The 22,845-nt window shown below is 43.1% G+C and overlaps 2 protein-coding genes across 2 annotated transcripts; one reads left to right on the top strand and one right to left on the bottom strand.

The window, feature by feature from the left end:
- Window positions 1-204: 204 nt before the first annotated feature.
- On the top strand, window positions 205-6,314 carry LOC136464905 (uncharacterized). Its single transcript, XM_066463878.1, has 6 exons — window positions 205-625; window positions 922-1,836; window positions 3,362-3,409; window positions 3,499-3,935; window positions 5,376-5,619; window positions 6,009-6,314. The coding sequence occupies exons 1-6, from the start codon at window positions 347-349 to the stop codon at window positions 6,204-6,206; spliced, it is 2,121 nt and encodes a 706-aa protein (XP_066319975.1). The 5' UTR covers window positions 205-346; the 3' UTR covers window positions 6,207-6,314.
- A 4,147-nt stretch (window positions 6,315-10,461) lies between these two features.
- LOC136476535 (protein NAR1-like) lies at window positions 10,462-16,006 on the bottom strand. Its single transcript, XM_066474414.1, has 11 exons — window positions 15,513-16,006; window positions 14,499-14,581; window positions 14,248-14,401; window positions 13,898-14,084; window positions 13,590-13,716; window positions 12,907-13,057; window positions 12,766-12,815; window positions 12,328-12,499; window positions 12,100-12,226; window positions 11,905-11,996; window positions 10,462-11,109 (listed from the first exon to the last, which is right to left on the bottom strand). The coding sequence occupies exons 1-11, from the start codon at window positions 15,630-15,632 to the stop codon at window positions 10,957-10,959; spliced, it is 1,416 nt and encodes a 471-aa protein (XP_066330511.1). The 5' UTR covers window positions 15,633-16,006; the 3' UTR covers window positions 10,462-10,956.
- Window positions 16,007-22,845: the final 6,839 nt, after the last annotated feature.

The following is a 22,845-nucleotide window of genomic DNA, read 5'->3' as shown; positions in this document are numbered from 1 at the left end:
ACGAGAGACTTATTTTAGTTGTCTGAGAGGCACAACCCAAATATAAGTATTCTCTCTCCTATAAATCTATTTGCAGAAAATATTCTCTTTTTGGTCTAGTCGTTGGAGGAGATGTCGAATAGGTATTCAACCTTTTATCTGGAAAAAAAAAAAGAATGAGTGTTGTATTGTCGTTCGAGAGAGCCTAAAGCGGTGCTGCTCGGGGCGCAGAGGAGGCAAAGAGGAAGGAAGCGCAGCGGGAGCGCCAGACAGTGAGACAGACGAGACGAGCACCACCGCCGCTAGAAAAGGCTGCCCAAAACCCTAGCCCCCGCGCGCCACCGCGCAGATCCGGGCCTCCCGCGCGATGGCGGAGGCGGAAGCGGCGGGGTCGTTGTCGAGGCGGCGGATGGAGGGCGAGGAGGGGGCGGATGCGGGGCACAGGGGGAGGGGCGAGGCGGAGGATGAGGAGGTCGAGAGCAGCGACTACACGTCGGAGGACGAGGGCACCGAGGACTACCGCCGTGGCGGATACCACGCCGTCCACGTCGGAGACTCCTTCAAGCAGGGCACCTACGTTGTGCAGTCCAAGCTCGGATGGGGCCACTTCTCCACCGTCTGGCTTGCCTGGGACACAGCCCACTCCGTGCGTGCCCTAACCCTTTTCTCGAGATCTCTTCGTGTCCAATTCCAATGATTCGTGTTGTCGATCTGGATGCGGTTTGTCCAGTTTGCTTCTGCTGTTTGCCTCTGCCCACCAACTGTTCGTTACTTTCCCTGAGAGGATACTAATGCATATATTCTCTGCCGATAAAATGATAACTACTGTTCCATTTGGGATTCCCATTATTCACGAAAATTCCGATTTCTTTATCCCCTGCTATCTAGAGATTCAGGGAGCATCTGTCTTAACGTTTCTGGATTTGTTGATGCTCTGTACAGAGATATGTGGCGCTGAAGGTGCAGAAGAGCGCTCAACACTACACAGAAGCAGCCATGGATGAGATCAAGATCTTGAAGCAGATTGCTGATGGTGATCCTGACGACTCAAAATGTGTTGTGAAGCTTCTTGACCACTTCAAGCACTCGGGTCCTAACGGTAACCATGTGTGCATGGTTTTTGAGTTTCTCGGTGATAACCTGTTGACCCTGATAAAGTACACGGACTATCGAGGAATTCCTCTTCCGATGGTTAAGGAGATATGCTGCCATGTGCTCATTGGCCTTGACTACCTCCACCGCACACTTTCTATTATTCACACTGACCTTAAGCCGGAGAATATATTGCTTGTGTCTACCATTGACCCCTCGAAGGACCCTCGGAAATCAGGTTTACCCCTGGTTCTACCTTCAGCGAGGACAGACGAGCCACCTCCAAAGGTGCCTGCACAATCAGGAAATGGTGGCCTCACCAAGAACCAGAAGAAGAAGATCCGGAAGAAAGCCAAACGTGCAGCTGCTGCAACTTCAGAAGAAAGTAGTGCTGTGGCATCTGCTGACACATATGGGTCAGATGACCGAGGAGATCTGGGTACAACAAATGAGGGTAGTCCTAGCCAGGATGGAGCTAAGAAGCGGGCAACACGAGATAGACGGGGTAGCAAAGGGGCCAAGAAGAAGATGGCAATGGAGGCTGATCTAAAATGCAAGCTGGTGGACTTTGGAAATGCATGTTGGACATACAAGCAGTTCACAAGCGACATTCAAACAAGGCAGTACAGATGTCCTGAGGTTATACTTGGTTCCAAGTATTCTACATCTGCTGACCTGTGGTCCTTTGCATGCATTTGCTTTGAGCTTGCCACTGGGGATGTGCTATTTGATCCACATAGTGGTGATAATTTTGACAGAGATGAGGTATGTCTATTTTTTCCCATTGCCCTGAGTTCATCTACTGTACTTTTCATGGAATCATATCCAAGAAAAAAAGAAAGAGAATCACCCAATTACAAGTGTACCTGAACAAAAGGTGGTCTTCATAACCCAAAAAAAACCTTCCATACTGACTTGCAATGAACACAATGTAATTTTCCCTCTAATCTAATTATTTTATGTGTAGTTATTCTGAAATCGCATAACCAGTCATTGAGCTAGAAGTGACTAAGTCTGTTCTGAAGAACTCGTTTTATTATTATACAACTTTGCTTTGGTTTCAGCTAACTCTTTTTTGGTTTGGTAGGATCCTCATCCTTACCCAGCAAAGAATAACAAACAAAAAAGGAACGTGAACCTGTTTAAACTATGACAATCAAACATGAATCTTGAAATAAATGCAGTGTGCATCTTGTGTTGTCTTTAACTACGAAATCAGCTGGTTCTATTTCTTTTTTTTCCTTAGTAGTAAATCCATGATGTTTTCAATTTTGTCCCTGTATTTGCCATGTTATTTTGCATACATCTTTCATGTACATATCCTTGGTCATATGTGTAATGACACATTTTTTTTTTAACTTCGCATCACTGACACTGAACATCTGTGAACTACCCAATGCAAAGGTACTTTGCTTTGCTAGTTGGTGACAATAGGAGACAATGAATTTAGCCAGTTAGAGAAGGATACAACTTTAGTGGTTGATCTTTACTTTTCCATACCATGTGTTCACAAATCTAAAATGGAAAATAAAATAGAATGGAGGTTCTTCTTTTAAAAAAAAACTGAAAAGTACAGTAACTATTTAGTTTGTCGATATTGGGATGGCATGCATAACCACATAAGTTATTACCCACTTTTACATAATATTTTTCAACAATTTGAACTGCTGATGTTGACCTTCTGCCAACTTTACATGCTCTGTTGTGTTTGGCTTAGCCACTTTACAGTTATGGTTTATCTAAATTGCTTTCTTGTAAGAGAAGCAAGTTGATGTCTAAAAAATATATTACAGAAGAAGAACACGAAGGCTAAGTGGTAGAGCTAGAAACTGTTTTTTTTCAACTTCTACCAACGTTGCTGTGCCTTGTTACTCCCTTTTGGCTCGTGGCTTGCTGCACCCTGACTGGGCAGAATGAGTTTTTGTTTGCTATTTTCTGTATCCTGGTAATAAGAAACGATGTTGATAGTAAATCATTTTTTACTTGCATATGGCATATGGTCTTGAACCACATGGAAAATTTTATTTGCATGTATTGAGCAAGTTTGAAGTATTTATCATTTGGGTTTTCTAGTTGATTGGCCTCTGCATTTTGTTGGGGATGAACTGCTGATTACTCTACAAATTAGTCCTTGAACTATGTAAAATTTCTGCATCAAGGTTTCTTCATTTTAATAGTATTTTTGCATGTGCCTCTAGACTGCAGCTTTGCAATTTTTTTTTGGGAAAATGATTTGGCTTGCTCCCTTCCCAAGATGGAGTTATATTCTGAGAAATTCTTCATAATGCAGGATCACCTTGCGCTGATGATGGAACTGCTAGGAATGATGCCTCGAAAGGTTAGCAAGGTTTCAATTTTAACTTGCCATAGTTCGTAAGCAAAAGTTCATAGTGTTCTTAATTTTGGCATACAAATAATGTTTCCCAGATTGCGTTGGGTGGTCGGTATTCACGTGACTTCTTCAATCGGTATGGGGATTTGAGGCACATCCGACGCTTGCGGTTCTGGCCTCTCAACAAGGTGCTGATGGAGAAGTACGAGTTCACTGAAGTAAATGCTATTGGGATGGCGGATTTTCTTGTTCCAATACTTGATTTTGTTCCTGAGAAGCGCCCAACCGCTGCTCAGTTGCTTCAGCATCCATGGCTTGATGTTGGTCCCCTCCGACAGCAACCTAAAACACTGCTAGACTCAGCACAGAGTTCAGGTGATGGTGTTTCAGAGAAGCAAAAGAAGGAGAATGAAGAAAGAGACGCAATGGCTTTAGAGTTGGGGAACATTGCCATAGATGGTGCTGCTTCATCCAGGATGGCAAATGACCCTCAAGCAAGCACAAATAAAACAACCGCTACCCCTTCTAAGAAGTGAGCTTCATTTGATTTCATGAGTTAAGCTGTAAAACTTGTTTTCAGTCGAGAATTGTTCCATGAGTGGGAAACAGATGTTTTTTTAGGTTTGAAATATGTTAGGATAGCAACCGAGGGAAAAGAAGAGTAGGCCAAATATTTGGTGTATGTGGTTGGATGGACAAGACTAGATTCGTTGGGGTTGCAGTAACCCTATTCCTTTTTCTTTGAGAACATATTCTTTTGTACAATTAGAATCTGCATCTGCAATTTTTTTAAGGTTAGCAGTGAACAACTGGGAACCCGAGATCAGTTTTACCTAGTTCTCAATGGGTCTGACCTGAGATTTTCTGCTGGTAACCATGTGGAAACAGGATGCGACGCCTTTGATCACTGTAATGATTTACATATTTTACCTGGTATATATGCATTTCAGCTACACAGGAAAGTAGGAGTGATTTATGTTTGGTTTATCTCGTTACCGGTTTGGTTTATCTCGTTACCGACCAGGGAAGAGGGCCAGTGAGCCAGTGGAGTAGTTGCAATCAGATGAAAGAGTTGATTATAGTTACGATCAGGTGAAACCTGAAACGAGTTGGGTTGTGTCAGGTGGTCGGGCACTTGGGTCGTACAAAGCACCAGCTCGAGCGTAACGAGCTGCCGGTGCATGGCGTGGGTTTGGGTCGTGGTTCGTGCTCTGCTCCGACGGACCGGACCTGACCGAATTGCGGCGCGGACCAGAATCTCTGTGTGCTGGTTTGTTGGCTTGTGGGTTTCTGGTAGATCCGATCGGTGCTGATTTAGAGCAAGATTAATAATACAGAGGTTTATTGTAGCTTTCTCTCAGCCCACTCATATAGTAGTTGGCTCTTTACGGTTAATACATGGCCCACTTGTCTCTCTCACAGACTTTCTTGGTTCTTGTGTCCAAATCGACTGTAAGCTTACAGCTCGCTTCTCCTCTCTCTCCTCCACCTCAACATTCTGCTATTATACTTACCGTGAGAAAATAAAATTTGGAGCGAACCAGCCAACAGCCTGTCGTGTTGTCCGGCCGCGAGCACGGTCTACCGAGCGCGAATCCGCAATCCATTGGTCAGGGCGGCCGCACAGCAGACAGCACACCACCCAAAAGGGAAGTCAACCAAAGGCCGCACGGCCCCACCCCTTCCGTCACAAATCCGAGGGTGCGCAGCTCACCCAGCGGGGCGCGAGTCAGCGCGCGCGGCGATGGAGCGGCGGGCGCAGCAGCCCGGCGATGCGCAACAGCCAGGCAAGGACGGCGGCGGCGACTCTCCTCCACCGCCACCGGTAAGACCCGCTCTCCTCCTGCTGCACAGAGCCCCACGAACCTTCTTGTATCAGAATAGCAAATCTCCGACCGAGCAACTCAAAAGCGTCGAGCTGACGCGCTTGCTGTCTGCTTGCCGCTTGGCAGTTCTTGGAGGTGACGTGCAGGAGCTCCGGCAAGGTCCGGCGGTTCGCGGCAGGGACGACGGCCCGCTACGCGCTGCACGCCATCAACCGCAAGCTCGAACCCGGGGCCCCGCCGGCGCTGCACGTCGAGGCCGTCAGGGACGGCGAAGAGCCCGTCAGCTTCGGCCCCAGCGCGGCCCTCGCCGACTACGGCCGGGGCTGGAGGCTGCAGACCGTCACTGCGCAGGACGCGTCCGGGATCCATCACGCGCCGCACGCGGACACGGTATGCCATGGCTAGTTCTCACCTGCTCACCTGCATCTGTGTTGAATAAGCTGTCACGAATGAAAGTTCGATTTTTCTTCAAGAATCAAGAACTAGGCATTAATTTAGGAAAAGCTAAATCACTTCCGGTTGTTTTAGACGCCTCTGACACGCAAATTAGTCACCGTAGGATGTTCTGTTTCAGTTGATGGTGTCCATATCAATTTGAGATCGCAACACCATACCAATTTTGGCCGGTTCGCTTTTTCTCTCCATTTCACTTTGGTTGTTTTGGCCGGCTCCAAAACAAACGAATACAGACTAGATAATCCTTTTTCTTTGAGGGATCATTTTGTGTGGATTGTTAATTGCAGAAACAGGGATCATTTTGTGTGGATTGTCAATTGCAGAAACAGGGTAACAGGCAGCTATCCAAAGAAGATGCCGTTGATACGGAGGCAATAAGGGGCACTTACATCTATGTCGCCAAGATCGTGCTCGCGTTTGTGTTTCTCTTCCTGCTAGGTGGATTGCTCACGTACCTGCTGGAGGTGATCCCTGATATGCTGCAGACTGCATCGGCGCTTGAATTATCTGAATTTTTGTAGAACCCGCTGAGTGAAAATGTATGACGCATATATCATTTCATTAACATTATATGACATTGTGTGCCGCATTGTAACTTGGTCAATTTTAATTCGTGTCACTGCAACTCATGATAATTCATCGTCTTTGTTATAGTACTAGTCTGTTTGGATCCGCTGCTCACTATTAGGTCTACTTTCTAGGCATTGGGCAAGGTTTGCTTGAGTGCTTGGTAGCACTTAGAAATATGAGGTCCACGCAGCTTGGCGAGTTCGGAAAATAAACAAAGCAAGTTGTAGTGTTTTTTTTTAAGACCTACTACTGACTTAGACGTTTATATACGAGCGTACACTCACCACTATAAACACACACATATGCTCACCTTACCTCTGTAAACATCTCCGAAGAACTGAGTTGGACCAGACTATTAAATTATGAAATAAATATAGCAAAATACGAGCACTCGTTTTAATTTTAAGATAAGAACTTGAATCCGGATGAGCAACTTCCGTCACAAAGAACTAACCAACTGGAGAAAGGTTACATGTGCAGTGTCACACCGACTTTGTAATGAGATAACCACGGTACCCACAATATTTAGACTATACTGTACTGTAGCCTTTGTTTTTCTTTTCCTTAATTATTTCATAATATAGACAACCAAATCGGATGTCTACGAAAACATGCTTAGCCGGTTTTTAACCCCATCTTTAGTGATAACGACAAATTAAATAAAGTTCATCATTGTGTAGCTCTCATAGAGATGTTCAAAACACAGACACAGGTACAGAACATCCATTTTACAGTGCAGACCGAGAGAGTTATGAGTTTTTGGAAAACCCTTACTTGTGAGAACTGGCCAAACAAACTTTCAAACTACACTAAGCTGGAATTTGGGCAAGTCCACATGATTTTTTAAGGATTCAAACTTGTACTCGGGGTAAGACCTCCTCACCCTACAAATATAAATAGTCAAGGCCAATTGAAGGTATGGAAATAGCATGTCACTAATATCTGCAATAATACAACTTCTAGATCAGCTAAGGACACATAAAACATTTACTTACTGTATGTATAGCAAACACAGGCAGCAGTACATATTGTATTTTTGAAACAAAAAGATACAGTGTCGCGGCCGGCATTAAACACACGGTATTCTAAACTTGGGTGAAAGATGACACATAATATAAGTTGGATTGTATTACTATAATGTTATCCGATCCGGTACATGTTAACTTTGAAAAAGAAAAATACAATGCCATATAAAAACTGCATGGCATATCCCCTTGGATGCTAAACTTTTATGAAAGGTGTGATACATAAGTTGTATTGTTCAGAATTTGCGAAGAATCACGTCGACCTTCTGGAGCGCAGTCGTGGCATCACAGATGTTGATCTTTCTCAGCTTTTTTGTTCACAGCATCCCAGGAATGAAAAGCCTTCCATTTCAGCAGCTCTTTCGAAATGTCACCCCAACTTTGCACGAGTTCGCAGTCCTCGGGAGAGGCAAAGTTCTCTAGATCAAACAATGGAGCGAAGGAGTCTCGGATGGGGGTGAGCCTGAGTGACTCACTCACCATCATTGCAAACCTGCAGACTCCAAGCTTTGCCTGGCTGTTGACAATCTCCAGATCTCCCACCTCCGGTTGTGCCAGGACAGGGCATGCAACCGGTGGAGCATTGATCGCCTTCCCCGAGGTACGGTGTGTAGCCGACCAATGCCACCACGGATCAGCTCAGAGTACTCCCTACCAAAACTGAGTACATGTTCGCCATGGGGAAAGAAATTGTTTTGTCCTTCTAAAATCAACTTGTCACCTGTTTTATTTGCAAATCCACATATGGAGAGGTCGTCCACGGTTATGAAGATGGTCGCCTCATCTTCGTACTCGCCGGTAAGTTGGAAATGAATCATGGGGTCGGACGGCGATTTCTTGTTTCGGCGTTGTGGGGCGAGTACAAGGTGCCCCTCCACGCCCAATTGAAAAGCTTGAGGTTGACCTTCCCAAAGGGCCACCTTCAGCATGTCGTAGAGGTTGATCACCCTCTGTGTAGAAACTGGAATGGGTTTAAGGGCTACTAGTGCTAAGGCTAGTAAAAAGAGCTTGTAACAGTTGGTATTGGCCATAGTGTTGGAATGCTCTTTTTTTAGCCTGTGTGGAATGCTCTCGGTCTACAGCAATAGGAACCATATAAAGGCTGACGACTCCGGCCGTTCAAATGTATTCTTGACTATAAGTTAAACAAAGTTGGTGTGTTCTTGTTTGGTTTTAGGTGGGAATTGAAGAGGATGCATCATGCAGGTTAGCTAGGGGCCTTTTCTATCACACGTCTTCTGTTGTTTGCCAATGCCTAGGTAGGAAGTAAGGAAGGGGATTTTCGTTCGTGCATCTGGCATTAGGAGATCAGAGCTTGGTGCATCATTACTAAGGTATGGTCTCTTCCATATACCTTAGTATGGCCTCTTCCAATGCAGGTCAACGCCAAACTCCATCCCTCACCGGCCACCGGGACTCCAACAGCAGAGCAACAAGGACAGAGACACCTTCACCAACACAAAGCAGACAACTACCACTGCTCCTATCTACTTACAGGCAAACATTCCTGGCGTACGATGTTACTGTGATGCATCCTTGATGCCTGACAGCAACAACTACCCAAGGAAAGCAGGACTTGGCGTCTTCATAATCAATACAAGCGGCCCACAAACGCCCACAAACTTTGCTGGCGTTTGTTCAGGCACACATTACAGTCGACTCAGTCCTCATGGCAGAAGCTGCTGCACTACTACTAGCAGCCTCAATAGTTCAGCAACTTGGATTCACCAATGCAACATTCTTCACAGACAACCAATCAATGGCGAACTTCTATAACTCCTCAAGCTTCTCCAACCCTCCACATTGCCACATTGGAAGATTAAAAGCCTCACAGCAGGCGTCCTGAAAACCTTGGAGGGAAATCAGTTCAGAGTTCACAAAATTCAGAGAAGCCTAAATACCACAGCACACTCCTTAGCACATCAGGCTTACAGGTCCACTGCTGCTGGTTTCAGTTGCACTTCTACTCGACACAGCACTTAAAGATTCATGCCCTGCTCGGGATGCATGCATTTCTGTAATCAAGGAGCCTTTTAGCCTCCTGAGTGTAAGATGCTCTTGAAATTTAATGAAGTCAGTTATCCAAAAAAAAAAGGAAGTGGAGTCCGGCTTCATCTTCAACCATGTGTGTTCTGAGTATGCTACAAGGAATCTTCTATATATTGAATACATTGAATCTTAAACTAAAATGGAGTATCCGATAGCAGTAGCACCACGTCGCCTGCTATCCATCAGATCGAACGAGCAAGCGATGTGGTCCGTTCAATTGTGGATCGGTCAGGTGATCAGGTACCTAGCCCATTAAGCCACAAATCGGCCCTTCCCAGAGGAGAAAAATTGGAGATGCCTTATTCAAGATAGGGCCTTTAAAGGCGTCCGGCCCAGACAGGTCTCATGCTATAGATCTTTCCAAATGAATTGAGGGCCGTTTGGATCAAGGGTTTTCACAGAAAATTCAAAGAAAACTGAAACAGAGGAAAGGGAATCATGCATATTATTTGGAACACAGGAAACACTCTTCCCTTTTCTACGAAACATGAAATGCTGTAGACTCTTCGCAATTTCACAGGAATGGAAAAACTCACTCTCGTCTTCGTGGAAGTCCGAGGCATGTTGCCGCTAACACACTTGGAGAACGAATGATAAGCCAAGGCGCCAAGCCAATATGCAATGCGAGCTTGCTCACGCCAACCATATGCTGCCATACACCCATATCACTCCAAGTTATAGCTCGTGCATAGCAGGTCCTAAAACAACACAACCACGGCATTATGTGTTGAGTGCCTCTTATCATCATATTATAAATGCCTATGTTCCAAACATCTACTATTCCTTCCATGCGCTTTTCCTTTCCTTAGTTTTGCCACTACGCATATCTTGACTACGTCCTTTTTTCTATTCCTACTACCTCTATCTAATATAGCCCATACAAGCATTCAAAGATTATATATAAATATAAATGATTCTAGGGACAGAAAATAGTTTTACATTAAATATTTACACTTTTATTTTTCCTATTTTTTTTCTATTCCTACTACCTTTGTCTAATATAGCGCATACAAGCATTCAAAAATTGTATCACAAATGTAAGATCTAGGAGACAGAAAACAGTCTTAATTAAATATTTATCATTTATCAACTAATCATCATTAATCATATAATGATATGTCTGATTAAATAGTAAAGTAAAAGCACATGCATCTTTTGTGTTGCCTTTTAATCTGTCTTAAAATCTCAAAAAATATACTATATTACAAAACAGAGGGAGTATGTTTTTCATTCCCTTGCTATGCGCGAGCATTTATAAACAGATACGGGTAACCAACGAAGCGCGCATATTCTTCCTTACCAAAAAAAAAAAGAAGAATTGCGCCAAAGGATGCCTACCAAACAATGAAAAGGTCGTCAAGACCTACTTCGTTCATTTTACACATTGCAATTTAGCTCTCGTTTCCCTTTGGCGGCGTAAAACATTAACTAGAAAGTAGCTGACAATCTAGAGCTTAACAAAACTTGTTTGCTATAATGCCAAAAAAAAAAAAAAACTTGAGCAAGTTTTCATTCCTATGTGATCAGTATTTTCTTAGCATGGACAGGTCGCCATGTTTGCTCTGTTTGCAAGTCCCTCTTGGCTCTTGAAGAACATAGGAATTCCTGGTGCAACAAGAAACCTCTATCACCAGTTCTGTAACTGTGAGGCCACACTCTTCACCACTGGGTGATATTCTGTGTGCAAATACTTCTTTGCATTCTCTGAACCAGGTTGCCCCAGCCATTCGTCATATAGTTTTTTCGCGATAGGGTTACTGAAAGGATCGGATATTGATATCTGGTACACAAGATACATAATTAGTGGAAGAACATAACTCGCATAAGGTACACAATTCATGTAGGACTCTTTACCAAATTACAGGGAAGAAAACACTCTGCAGTTATAGCACATTTGATATTTCCCACTTGAGGATAAAACTATGGAAACAAATTAGAGGATAAATAGCATCCCATCAAAAGAAAAATTTGAAGGCTAAATAACATGGAATATCATATATTGTTCAGCTCAGCAAAGCTACTAGAGATGGAATAGCAGCTCTGACAATTGAACCACGGTTTTACTTTTCCTCTATTGGAAGAGGCAAAATTACAGTACAAGTAAAATCTGGGTAGCAAGCAAGTGATGTTATAGCATGGTAGTAGCAAGCTAGCAACATTATACAAAGAAGCAACCAAAGCAAACAAAAGTATACTAAGCTACAAGCATAGAAGAGAATATAATAGAATAACAAGAAGATCTATACCTAATAAATATGGTAACATTTCAAGCGATGACTACGGTGCATCAACTAAAATATCTATAACTCTATGCCCTACATGAATGTGGATAACTCAAAGCGAGGTCAGGATGAAGATGCACCACAGTGATAAGCAAGTTGCGTTCTAAACTACTCCCTCCATTCAAATTTATAGGCCGTTTTGGCTTTTCTAGCTACATAACTTTTATTATGTATCTAGACATAACATATATCTAGGTGCATAGCAAAAGCTATGTACCAAGAAAAGCCAAAACGACCTACAATTAAGGACAGAGGGTGGTACAAGAAATGTTGGATTTCAGTTAGAAGCTTACATCTTGTGTGTACACACTCTCCAATTGCTGGATAAGTTCCTTGGCAGATTGGCCTTGAACAGGCTTTAACTGACCTCCCCCGTTCAGACAACCTGCAGAACAGTAATAAATGCATCATAGAGCCACATCCTACATTTTAGAACTTGTTTATTGAAACTTAGAACTATCATGCAAAGACATGTCATAACGAAGTACCTGAAGGACATGCCATAACTTCAATAAAGTGGTATTCACATTTTCCCATCTTAATCTTCCTAACAATATTCTGCAGGTTCCTGAATCCATAACAAAGTGCAAACTTCAAAACAGGTTTGCCCTCCACCTGCTAGCACATGCAGCATTTGCTAATTGTTATACACACATTCACTCCAGCTAGGTAAAATAATTACTGGTTTTCCACGATCATCAAGGGGATGAGTTTACCTCCAATGTAATTTCACGAAAATCTGAATTTCGCAAGATTCTAAAGTCAAGAGGACCCTCTATTTCTCTCTTGTAAATTACATGTGCTGCATAGCGAAAGACCGTTTCTGCATAGCCCCCAGAACCTCCAGAAACCCCATATAGATGGCCTTCCTCATCAACATTTGTTAACCTGGGTTATAATAACGAAAAAATACATGTCAGCTCTGAGATAAATTAATCAAACAGATAAAACGAACTATGGTATATTTGGATAATATACAGACAGTAAATGATCATTACATGGATTTCTTTTTCACAACAGGTGGTTGGAATAAAATTAGCTAAAATTTGTAGACAGAAGTAGCAGTCAAACAGATTATAACTAATTAATAGTCCTGTACTTGAGAAGATGAATGAGTATAGGCGCAGAATGAAACACCAAGCACATGGCCTTACAATCTGTCCAATGAAGATTCCTCTACTGTCTTGAAATCGATAGATTTGGACTGCAGAAATATGCAAATCATAATAAGTGTCTCCCTTGTTTTTCAAATCCATCAACCATAGTACAAGCAAGAAAAAGAACCAAGTAGCAACCTGTATCAAGTCTAACACTTCACCAGTTGTCAGTACTGAATCCACCTCTGTGACTTCTTTACCGTCTACTGAGAAAGTGAAATCATCCCGGACGGCCTCTAGCTTCTTGTCGTAGCAGGGCATCACAGTGACATGATATACATCATACGGCCTACATACCCCAAAAAAAGGAGGTTACAACTAAAAGTCAAATACTAGAAAGCAACAGTATTATAAAGACTGGTAATTGTTTAGCCTTCAGCAAATTAGAATACATCATTAATACAAACTTCCATGATTGTTGAGGGCTTGTGGAACATCTATACAGGTTGTTGGGTAAACTGAAGTGGACTCAGTCGCTGGCTCTAACTAAGTGTATGAAAGGGAAGGATGACCTACATCAGCGAGCCACTGCTATATTTTACAAATCATTTCCTGATGACAGGTTTCTTAAACCAAAAAAATAGGATAGTTGGTGGGAGCATGCAGGTTTCCTATTAGGGAAGTTTGAATTACTCATACAATAAATCATGTGTATTAATTCATATTAAAAATAAAACATCATTTATGGCATTATAACTTTTGCAAACATATGACAGTACTGCCAAGTTGCATCGCCGGCACCTTAGAAGGCAAACAATTTTGGTGTCTGTATGAAAATTCATTTCAAGATAACACTATCTACAGCAGAGACAAATACTAACTTTAGACCAAGTTTCTCAACCACATGGTGCTTAATGGCTGCACCAATTGCCTGTTGTGGGCTCTTTACAGATGAGATGTAAGGTAGGATGTATGAACCAAGAGTCTTTTCAGCATAGCATATCCAACCTGCAAGTAGAAGAGGCTGTGACACATATTTTGTGAACAAATCATGTACTTGTTTCTAAAGCAAATGCATAAAAAGGTAGTGATAAACCATTAGTATTATACATGCAAGGTTACAGCATTTTTAAAACCCAAACTGCGTTATGTAAGTATCCATATGTCATGTTCCCAGCAAATATTTTACCCGGGCATGCAGATGAAATCATTGGAAGATTGGCTCCAGCTTCTTGGCCACTAGATGATTGATTTTTCTGATAACGTGAAACAAATTCATTGCATGCTTCAATAAGAGATAGATCTCGACTTGAGCTTGTGTCAAAAACGGCCTTTACGCCAATCGACTTCAACAAAGCAGTCAGTTTTCTGAGAACCTGAATTTAAAGGAGTTACATTCTGCTTTAGTTCTCATAATTGAAGGGCAACCTTGCATTAGTTTTTTGAAAATAAATAACTCGTGGGAAACATTTGTAAGAGCATATCTGCCAGGGTGATGATTCTGACAGGGGAATGGATATGGCAAGCCAATGTAATTACCTGTGACTGAGAAAGACCGAAGAATGCAGCTAGTGATGCTCTTGACTGGGGAGACACAGATACAATAACAGCTTTATCAGAGTTTATGCGATCAATGAAGTCACCCAAGCTTTGCTTCTCCAGCATAACCGTCTCTGCGGATGTTATACAACCACTAAGATAAAGACGAAACAGTCAGCATTGATTGAAAATGATCAGGTTACTTATTTGATCTGAAGAGTAAAAAAGAAAAGAAAAGAAAAGAAAAAAACCTGCATGCCAGACAGTCTTTTAGTGAAATTTTGACTGCGTCCTCTGGAGGTTTTGAGCTCACTGTAGTTTCTTTCTGTTTGTTCTGTAAAATTTCTGCGTCAGGAATATGGGCAAGGGTTTGCTGAAAGGCTGTGGATGATGAATTGACTTATGAAGTTCCAACAATGCAGATGTGAAGCTAATTGTTAGCATAAATGAACATGGGTATATCCTTAGCACTTTCAAAGTTGTAGGTTAATGCAGCAGATTCCATTCAGTAGGCTGTGACACTTATACTAATTGTTCTGATAAAAGTAAATAAAGCTATAAATTTCTTTCCTGAATCACACAAACAGTCGTTTTTGCATAGATACAAATTATGGCGAAGCTATGCTGCCAGGAGTCTATTCTGTAACAGCCTAACAGGTAGGGGTGTTATTCTGCTCAAGTTTGGTACAAGAGGGGGAAATAGTATTAGGCTATCCTTTCATCGTAAAACTTTGAGATCAAGGTATTTGGTATTCTTAATGCCTACAGAGAACCACCTTTGGCATTACAAAATGAACATGATGTTTAGTGTGTGTGCGCGGGCGTGAGAGAAGATGGGCATGAGATTTCTGATGATCTGAAGATGCTATGTCCACTCATGACATGTCATAATTTGGTTCCTACCAATTGGAGCAACATGTAAGACATCATTGGAGAAAATAACATTTGATGCTATAATTATGAATCAAAATACATTTTTTCCGGGAAAAAAACAAATGTAATAAGAGCTCGACTGTAGCTAACACAGATTTTCCCTTCCTATTTATCGCACAGAAACCAACATGAGAAACCTGAAGGCAAAATAATTTCATTTCCTACTTCTTTGTCATTCGCCATATGATCCCACACATCACCATCTCAGGGTTCGAAACAAGTATGGCTGGTGAACTCAAACTGCACTCAGCCAGCGCATGGGGGCATGGCTCGCCCCGGACACAAATACTAGGGTAAACAACGAGACCTGGCGGAGAGAGCTGTGTCAGTACCTGGAGGCGGCGGGAGGAGGAGGTGTTCTTATTGAGGGAGATGACGCAGTCCTGCGAAGGCGCGATGAAGTCGTTGAGATCGGACGCCTGCAGCACCGGCGAGAACCTGCTCGACGACATCGTCGGCCGGCCGGGCGGCACCCCCAATCGGTTCCCGGACTACTTGGGGTGGTCTTCTCCGCCTCAGAGATTACAGAAATCAATCCGCGCTGGGTAGCTTGGGAACGGGCGGCGGCCGGCGGCGGGGATGCCGGCCTCGCCGTATAGCTCCGCGACGACGGGGCAGGAGGCGGCGGCTGTTGCCTCGCTGATAAGCGCGGGACCGCGAGACGAAGGTGATGAATGAGGAGAGCGGGAAGCGGGCAGTTCGGCGCGGCCACACAGATAGCTCCGGCGTGGCGGCGAGGAGCGGCGGTGGATTGGTTTCAGGGCAGGCGGAGGGGAGAGAGGGCTTCTTCGTGTTGTGTTGGGCTTCTGGACTTGTTCGAGCAATCGAGCTGGTAGGTCAAACAGGCCACACGCTGACACGACTCAGGAACGTGGCAAGGGGCAAAATGGAAACGTCGGTTCAAAGGGTACCAATCCTAGAGAGAGCTTAAAAGTTGCTAAGAAAAAAACAATAAAATAATATAGTCCTCCCTTCGTCTTTAAAATAATACAATTCACACCTTTAACCAGTTATAGATAAAAAAATAAATATTTATAATATAAAATAAATATTATTAAATTAATTATAAAATATATTTTTATAATAAATTAATTTAGAATTATAAATATAAATATTATTTATTAGAAGCTTAGTCAAACGTGAGGTACTCAAAGTGGCACGTAATCCATAATTATATTCTTTTACGGATAAAAGTATGGATCGGCATTCTTTTTTGAAAAAAAGGATTGTATGAGTTCAATATAAAAAACAATATTAGAAAATGGAAATATTATAATAGCCACGCTCTGGACATTTTTATTAGTGGCCTAACATTTTGAGAATATCTTCGCGCTTTAGACAAATGTAGCAAAATGAAGACTCTGTTTTTCTTTAGCTGAGATCAAGTTTGAAAAATATTGAGGTATATCCCGGACATAAGAAGCATATAATATTTCTTTTATCGACTAGTATATCTCCCTGCCTGACATGCTGTCGTTCACACATCTCGAAATTTTCAGGTATCCCTCTTAGATTCTAGAAGGGTAGCATTATCTTCGTTGGAACTGGAAGCAAAAGTGTCATTCATATAGAATAATAATAAACATAAACAAACTAGATAAGGACAGTCCCAATAAAAAAAACTAGTGGTTTCTATAACATAGAATACCGTATCAAAAAAGTACTGCTTTCCAACTCATTGTTTCTATGAGTAATAATTATTTTCTCTTTCTCTCTTCCAACTCTATCTTCTTCCTCTAATGGGAGTGCGGCACGAGCCCCCTATAAACTGGTGGTTTCTCCCCAATAACGATTTCATGGTTTCTTGGTGCATTGGGTCAAGAGAAGACCTGATTTCTTTATGAGGAAACCATTTCTAAGATTTTTGCTCTCTTTCTTCATTAATTACGTTGCTATATCAACGTTTTGCCTACGTGGTAGTCATTTAATATTGATAGAAACCATCATCAATACATTATTGGAACTGCCCTAAGATAGAATGTGGAGGACAAGATAGATATTGATTCCTCCTGTATATTATTATATACATAAGTATTGGCTACGGTGGTCGTCGTGTCGTCCTGTGACGTTGCCAGCAGAAATTTTAAAAAGCGTACTAGTACGTGCCAGATACAAATAGCGCCACAGCCTCCAAGCAACTGTTCAATTATTAGATTCTCAATTACTAGAAAACAAATTGTCTCCCTACAAATTGGAGCTGAGAAAGCGACCCATCAGAGACTCGGGGCCTCTCAGATCGAGCGATCTCAGGGACAAACAAAAACACAGCATACACGAGTCTCGCGCATGGCGTGGCGACGCCGCAGACGCGATTTTTTTTTAATTTTAACTTTTTTTAATATAATTTTAAATCTAGCAGTTTTTTTAAAACTAACATCTTTGGCCACGTCTATTATCCTGACGCGGCTAAATACCTATGCCGCGCCATGTATGGTGGCACGACAGAGGGCTGACGTGGCGTGGGCCGGCCCGGGGGACCGATGACGTGGCAGGTCCTGTCGCGCCACCGACCTTGGCGCGGCAGTGCCGCACCCTGTTGTGTGGCACGGCTGAACCAGATATACCGCACGAGCAGCCACACCACCTGGCCGCTGCGCCTGCCGTCCGCCCGAGCTACCTGGATGGTTGAATCGAAACGCGTCGCGCCCGTATTTTGTTGAGTTTTTTTCACAGCCGAATAGAGAATTTGATAAGCCAATGATTAGTTTTCGTCTTTCATATTACGGTTATGCACTATTTTAACTAATCAATTACGAAAAATTACCACCGGCGTCCAAATACGTCGGGACTGTCGGTTCCCGAACGCAGGGTACTTAATCTCGCCGGCAGTGCTGCCACGACTCAAAGAAACGAATAAGAAGCAAGTTGACAAGCTGCCACATAACATATTCATTGTTTTGACATAAGTTTGAGATAACATAACCAAATAATCCCGCAAGTTTTGGATGTCAATATTCGTTTGACCTAACAAACTAAGACCCAGGAGTGTAAGGATTCCTTGGACGTCTCTGTCTCTTCGAATTTGTTGGCAACACATTGGGAGTGTAGCCAACGTCGGTATGGTCGCGTCAACGGTGCGTACGGCTCGTACCCTGCAGGTATATGATACGCATGATTACTTATAATTCTTTATGATCGTTAGTTCATAGAGCCTACGTATTTAAATAAACTATCTTTGATAGTATCTGTGAGGCTTCTTGGGTACCAAGCGGGGCACCACCTAGCTGAGACATGCCGATCTCGTGCTGCGGTGAAAGGTCCTAATATGGCTAGAGGGGGGGGTGAATAACCTATTTAAAATTCTACAAATCAACTAGAGCAATTTGATTAATAAGACAAATAGCGAAATGCAAACTTGCTCTAGCTCTACGAGGGTTGCAAGCCACCTATCCAACAATGCTAGTTGCAATGATTACTAGACATACAACTTGCTATGATACTACTCACTAAGAGCTCTTAATCTTGCTACACTAAAGAGCTCCACTAGATGAACTTAAATAATAAAACAAGCTCTCAATTCTAATTACATTAAAGAGTTTGGCACAACTAGTTTGCAAGAATATAGAAAAGTGAGTAGGGTGATTATACCGTCGTGTAGAGGGATGAACCAATCACAAGATGAAGATGAAATCAATCACCGGGAGAATTTCAAAGGGCAAGAGAACCAATTTTCTCCCGAGGTTCACATGCTTGTCAACACGCTACGTCCCCGTTGTATCGACCAACACTTGGTGGTTCGGCGGCTAAGAGGTGTTGCACAAACCTCATCCACACGATTGAACACCGCAAGAACCTACCCACAAGTGAGGTAACTCAATGACACGAGCAATCCACTAGAGTTACCTTTCAGCGCTCCACCGGAGAAGGTACAAATCCCCTCACAATCACCGGAGACGGCTACGAACAATCACCAACTCGTACCAATCCTCCACCGCTGCACCAAACCATCTAGGTGGTGGCAACCACCAAGAGCAACAAGCGAAATCCGCAGCAAAACACGAATACCAAGTGCCTCTAGATGCAATCACTCAAGCAATGCACTTAGATTCTCTCCTAATCTCACAAAGATGATGAATCAATGATGGAGATGAGTGGGAGGGCTTTAGCTAAGCTCACAAGGTTGCTATGTCAATGCAAATAGCTAAGAAAGTGAGCTTGAGCCGGCCATGGGGTTTAAATAGAAGCCCCCATGAAATAGAGCCGTTGGGCTCCTCACTGCACTGAACACGGGTCGACCGGACGCTCCAGTCATATTGACCGGACGCTGGACCTTAGCGTCCGGTCATGCGATGTGCGCCATGTGTCATCGGCTTCAAACGCCGATCGCCCGATTTCAATGGTCAAGTAATGACCGGACGCGTCAGTTAGAAAGTGACCGGACGCTGGATCTTAGCGTCCGGTCGTTTCCAGTAAGGTTCCAAACACGACATTTCATGACCGGATGCCCGACCGGACTCACCCAGCGTCCGGTCACACAACGTCTCCTCTGTGCGTCTCACGTCAGCGTACGTCAGCACTGACCGGACGCACCCTGCCAGCATCTGATCATAAGACCGAAACATGCACCCTCTGTTGCCACTGACCGAACGCGCCAGTCCAACCGAGGCCAGCGTCTGGTCACTTACAGTGACCTCCAACTTTTCTGTCTAGGGCACCGATGAAGTATCTTACCCTTGCTCAAATATGCCAACCATCAAGTATATCACCTTGTGCACATGTGTTAGCATATTTTCACAAATATTCTCAAGGGTGTTAGCACTTCACTAGATCCTAAATGCATATGCAATGAGTTAGAGCATCTAGTGGTACTTTGATAACCGCATTTCAATACAAGTTTTACCCCTCTTAATAGTATGGCTATCTAACCTAAATGTGATCACACTTGCTAAGTGTCTTGATCACCGAAACAAAATGGTTCCTACTATTTATACCTTTGTCTTGAGCCTTTTGTTTTTCTCTTTCTTCTTTTCCAAGTTCAAGCATTTGATCATCACCTCCACAAAAGCCGCAAGAACGCCTAGCCCCTGCCCTCTAGACTCATGAAGCCAGAACGCTGTTTCGTTGGACAACCTTGATAATTGTGTCGTCTGGGTACAGAAACACGGTTGAACAGTTTTAGTACACATACTTAATACCAAATGGATAACAAATTGTACCATTCAAGTATCTTACCACGTATCTTTGAAGCGGGGCTCTCTATAGCTGTGTGTCCTCCCTAGTGGTAACATCATACACATCCTCGATGACATCTTCCTCTGAGTCCTCGTCAATCGCCACATCAGTGTATGGGGGCTTGATATGTGTCCTCGTAGACCTATGAAGCCACCGTAGGTACTCGTCGAAGGTGTGCTGGTCGTGTGGAGGACCCACAAGGACCGCATATGGTATCCTAGTCTGCCACAAATGGATGTACGAGCTATGTGTCACATGCTAGTCCTTGGTCTTATACCTCTTCCTGCGGTCAAACCTACAACAAAACGATGTTAGTTGTACCAAACAGACCTCTGAATTATAGCATTGTTATTAATTGATAATGCACCCGTATAATTCTTGATTGGTGGAGTAAAGCGGTGGTGGGTAGCCTGTCATTCTTCCAAACTATCTGCAGATCCAGATGGGCAAGTGAATCTCGACCATATGGAAGAAAATAAGAGGGACGTCGCAGCGATACTCGTGTGACTCATCCCTAGTGACAGGACTCAGATAGCCCTGGAACTCTGGAGAATCCCAAGGACACCAAAACACCTAAAATTTCGTAATTATGTTAGGTTGTGATATAGTGTACATCGAAGAAGACACTGCTATGATAGTATAGAGAGCATAACCTGGTGCTGTGTTAGGACATTGAGACCGTCCGTATACTCTCTGTACTTGCATCATGCATTCCCTCTAACTAACTATGCTTCTGTCCAGATATACAGAGCTGTAGGGAGTGTATCATGCCCGTTCCATCGCTGCATTGAACATGATAATGAATTAGCAACAAATAATCTCATTATATCTAACTGCCTGGAAGAATATAATAAACTGAAGTACTTACCGGTAAACCATTATTAAGGGGCCTCCCAATAGGCAATCGTTCCCAACATCAAACCTAGAGTAGGTAGGAGCAACCCCCAAGGTTCGCATGTCCTGAGGTGCGACGGCAGGCAACACATAGCTGTTGATACGTCCATGCCAGGACTGCGCTGCCCCAGCTATACCCCGCTATGTTCTCCCATGGCTGGTGAAGTATGTCAAGGAAGATCTAGCTGATGGTATTGCCCGAGGCGTCTAGGAAGAGGAAAGCACCAAGAAAGTGCTAGAGCCACACTCGAGCGAACCCGTCGATCTGTGCCTCCTCAGCTTATGGGTCCAAGTACTCAAAACGCTCTGTGATCTAGGACAACGAAACACTAGAACTTTTCCTGTAATTGATCAAAGAAAATAAGACCCAATGCCAGCTATAAAGCAATGCAAGTATTAAATAGGCTTGAATTACTCACTTATTTTTCTTGGAAGCATCGTCGTTCGGTGGAAGAAAGCCAATAAACTGAGCCACCAGCTCTCTCCAGTGATCATTGTTAACTATCCCTGTCACTGGAAGTCCCCCCAACCAAAGGCCTAAAATAGCCTTCACATCCTGCAACGTCAAGGTCATCTCGCCACAAGGTAGGTGAAACATGTGGGTCTCAGGCCTCCACCTGTTATAAGAATAGAATGACTGTTAGTTGCCTCCAATTTGTTACAAGAAAGTTTATGTACAAAGAATGCACTCGCACCTGTCTACAGCTGCAGTAAGTAGTGTTGGGTCAAGGGGTGGAAGACCATGGTTGACAACATGGATAAGCTCGAGGAAGCCGGCACGCCGTATGTACGGCGTATAACGCTCGTCCCACTGATGCGCCCTGGTGTGAGTGCGAGGCCTCAAAGGAGGTAATGACACCTCTACGTCGTTGTCACTCAAGATGTGTGCTCGGTGCTAGTCGTTGTACTCCACCTCAAGAATGGGGTACAACGGGTGCTGCGTGGGAGGGGCCATCCTGTTACAAATTGATAAACAAAGCATTAGAGTATTCAAATTAACAAAATTCAAGTTAACATTAGTAAGTTCACAAACAAATTCACTAACCTAACTAGCCTAAATCCCTAAACCCAAAATCCTAACTATACTAGATAATAAATACATAATCAATCCATATAAAACTTTGGTTTCAAAATTACAAGTAATCCCTCCGTCTCAAAATAAATACACATCTTGCTTCTCGAGTAGTCAAATATGTTTAAGTTTGATCAAAACTAAAAAAACACGGTGTCAATATTTGTATCTCCTAATAAGTTTATTATGAAAGTATACTTCATGCTTAATGTAATAGTACCTATTATATATCATAAATATTAGTACGCTATTATATAAATTTGGTCAAATTTTTAAAAAAATTTAACTTCAGGAAGCAAGATGTGCATTTATTTAGGACGGAAGGGGTACTTCCTCCGTCACATAACAATAGTCGTTCTAAGATATCGCAAAGACACTAATACTCAATGAAAATAGCCTCAATGCCCCTACATGCTCCTAGAAATGCTAGCACTAGCAGACCATCATCAACTCTTTTGCTTCTGCGCCGGCCGCTTGAGGATTGCGAGGGCACATGGGGGTACCATAGGGACATAAAAAAATACTAA

Source organism: Miscanthus floridulus, chromosome 1 (genome assembly GCF_019320115.1).
Source record: "Miscanthus floridulus cultivar M001 chromosome 1, ASM1932011v1, whole genome shotgun sequence".
In the NCBI taxonomy this organism is placed as follows: Eukaryota; Viridiplantae; Streptophyta; class Magnoliopsida; order Poales; family Poaceae; genus Miscanthus; species Miscanthus floridulus.
Note: the sequence above shows the minus strand (reverse complement) of the source record. Positions and strands in the feature narration are given on the sequence as shown.

Excerpts from the sequence above, each read along its gene's own strand:
- LOC136464905 (XM_066463878.1), top strand. The coding sequence starts at position 347 with ATGGCGGAGGCGGAAGCGGCGGGGTCGTTGTCGAGGCGGCGGATGGAG. Across the intron at positions 3,936-5,375 it reads ACCGCTACCCCTTCTAAGAA|GAGCTCCGGCAAGGTCCGGC; the intron begins GTGAGCTTCATT and ends GGTGACGTGCAG. Across the intron at positions 5,620-6,008 it reads ACGCGCCGCACGCGGACACG|AAACAGGGTAACAGGCAGCT; the intron begins GTATGCCATGGC and ends TGTCAATTGCAG.
- LOC136476535 (XM_066474414.1), bottom strand. The coding sequence starts at position 15,632 with ATGTCGTCGAGCAGGTTCTCGCCGGTGCTGCAGGCGTCCGATCTCAAC. Across the intron at positions 13,717-13,897 it reads GATTTCATCTGCATGCCCGG|GTTGGATATGCTATGCTGAA; the intron begins GTAAAATATTTG and ends TTCTACTTGCAG. Across the intron at positions 12,816-12,906 it reads AAGTGTTAGACTTGATACAG|TCCAAATCTATCGATTTCAA; the intron begins GTTGCTACTTGG and ends ATATTTCTGCAG.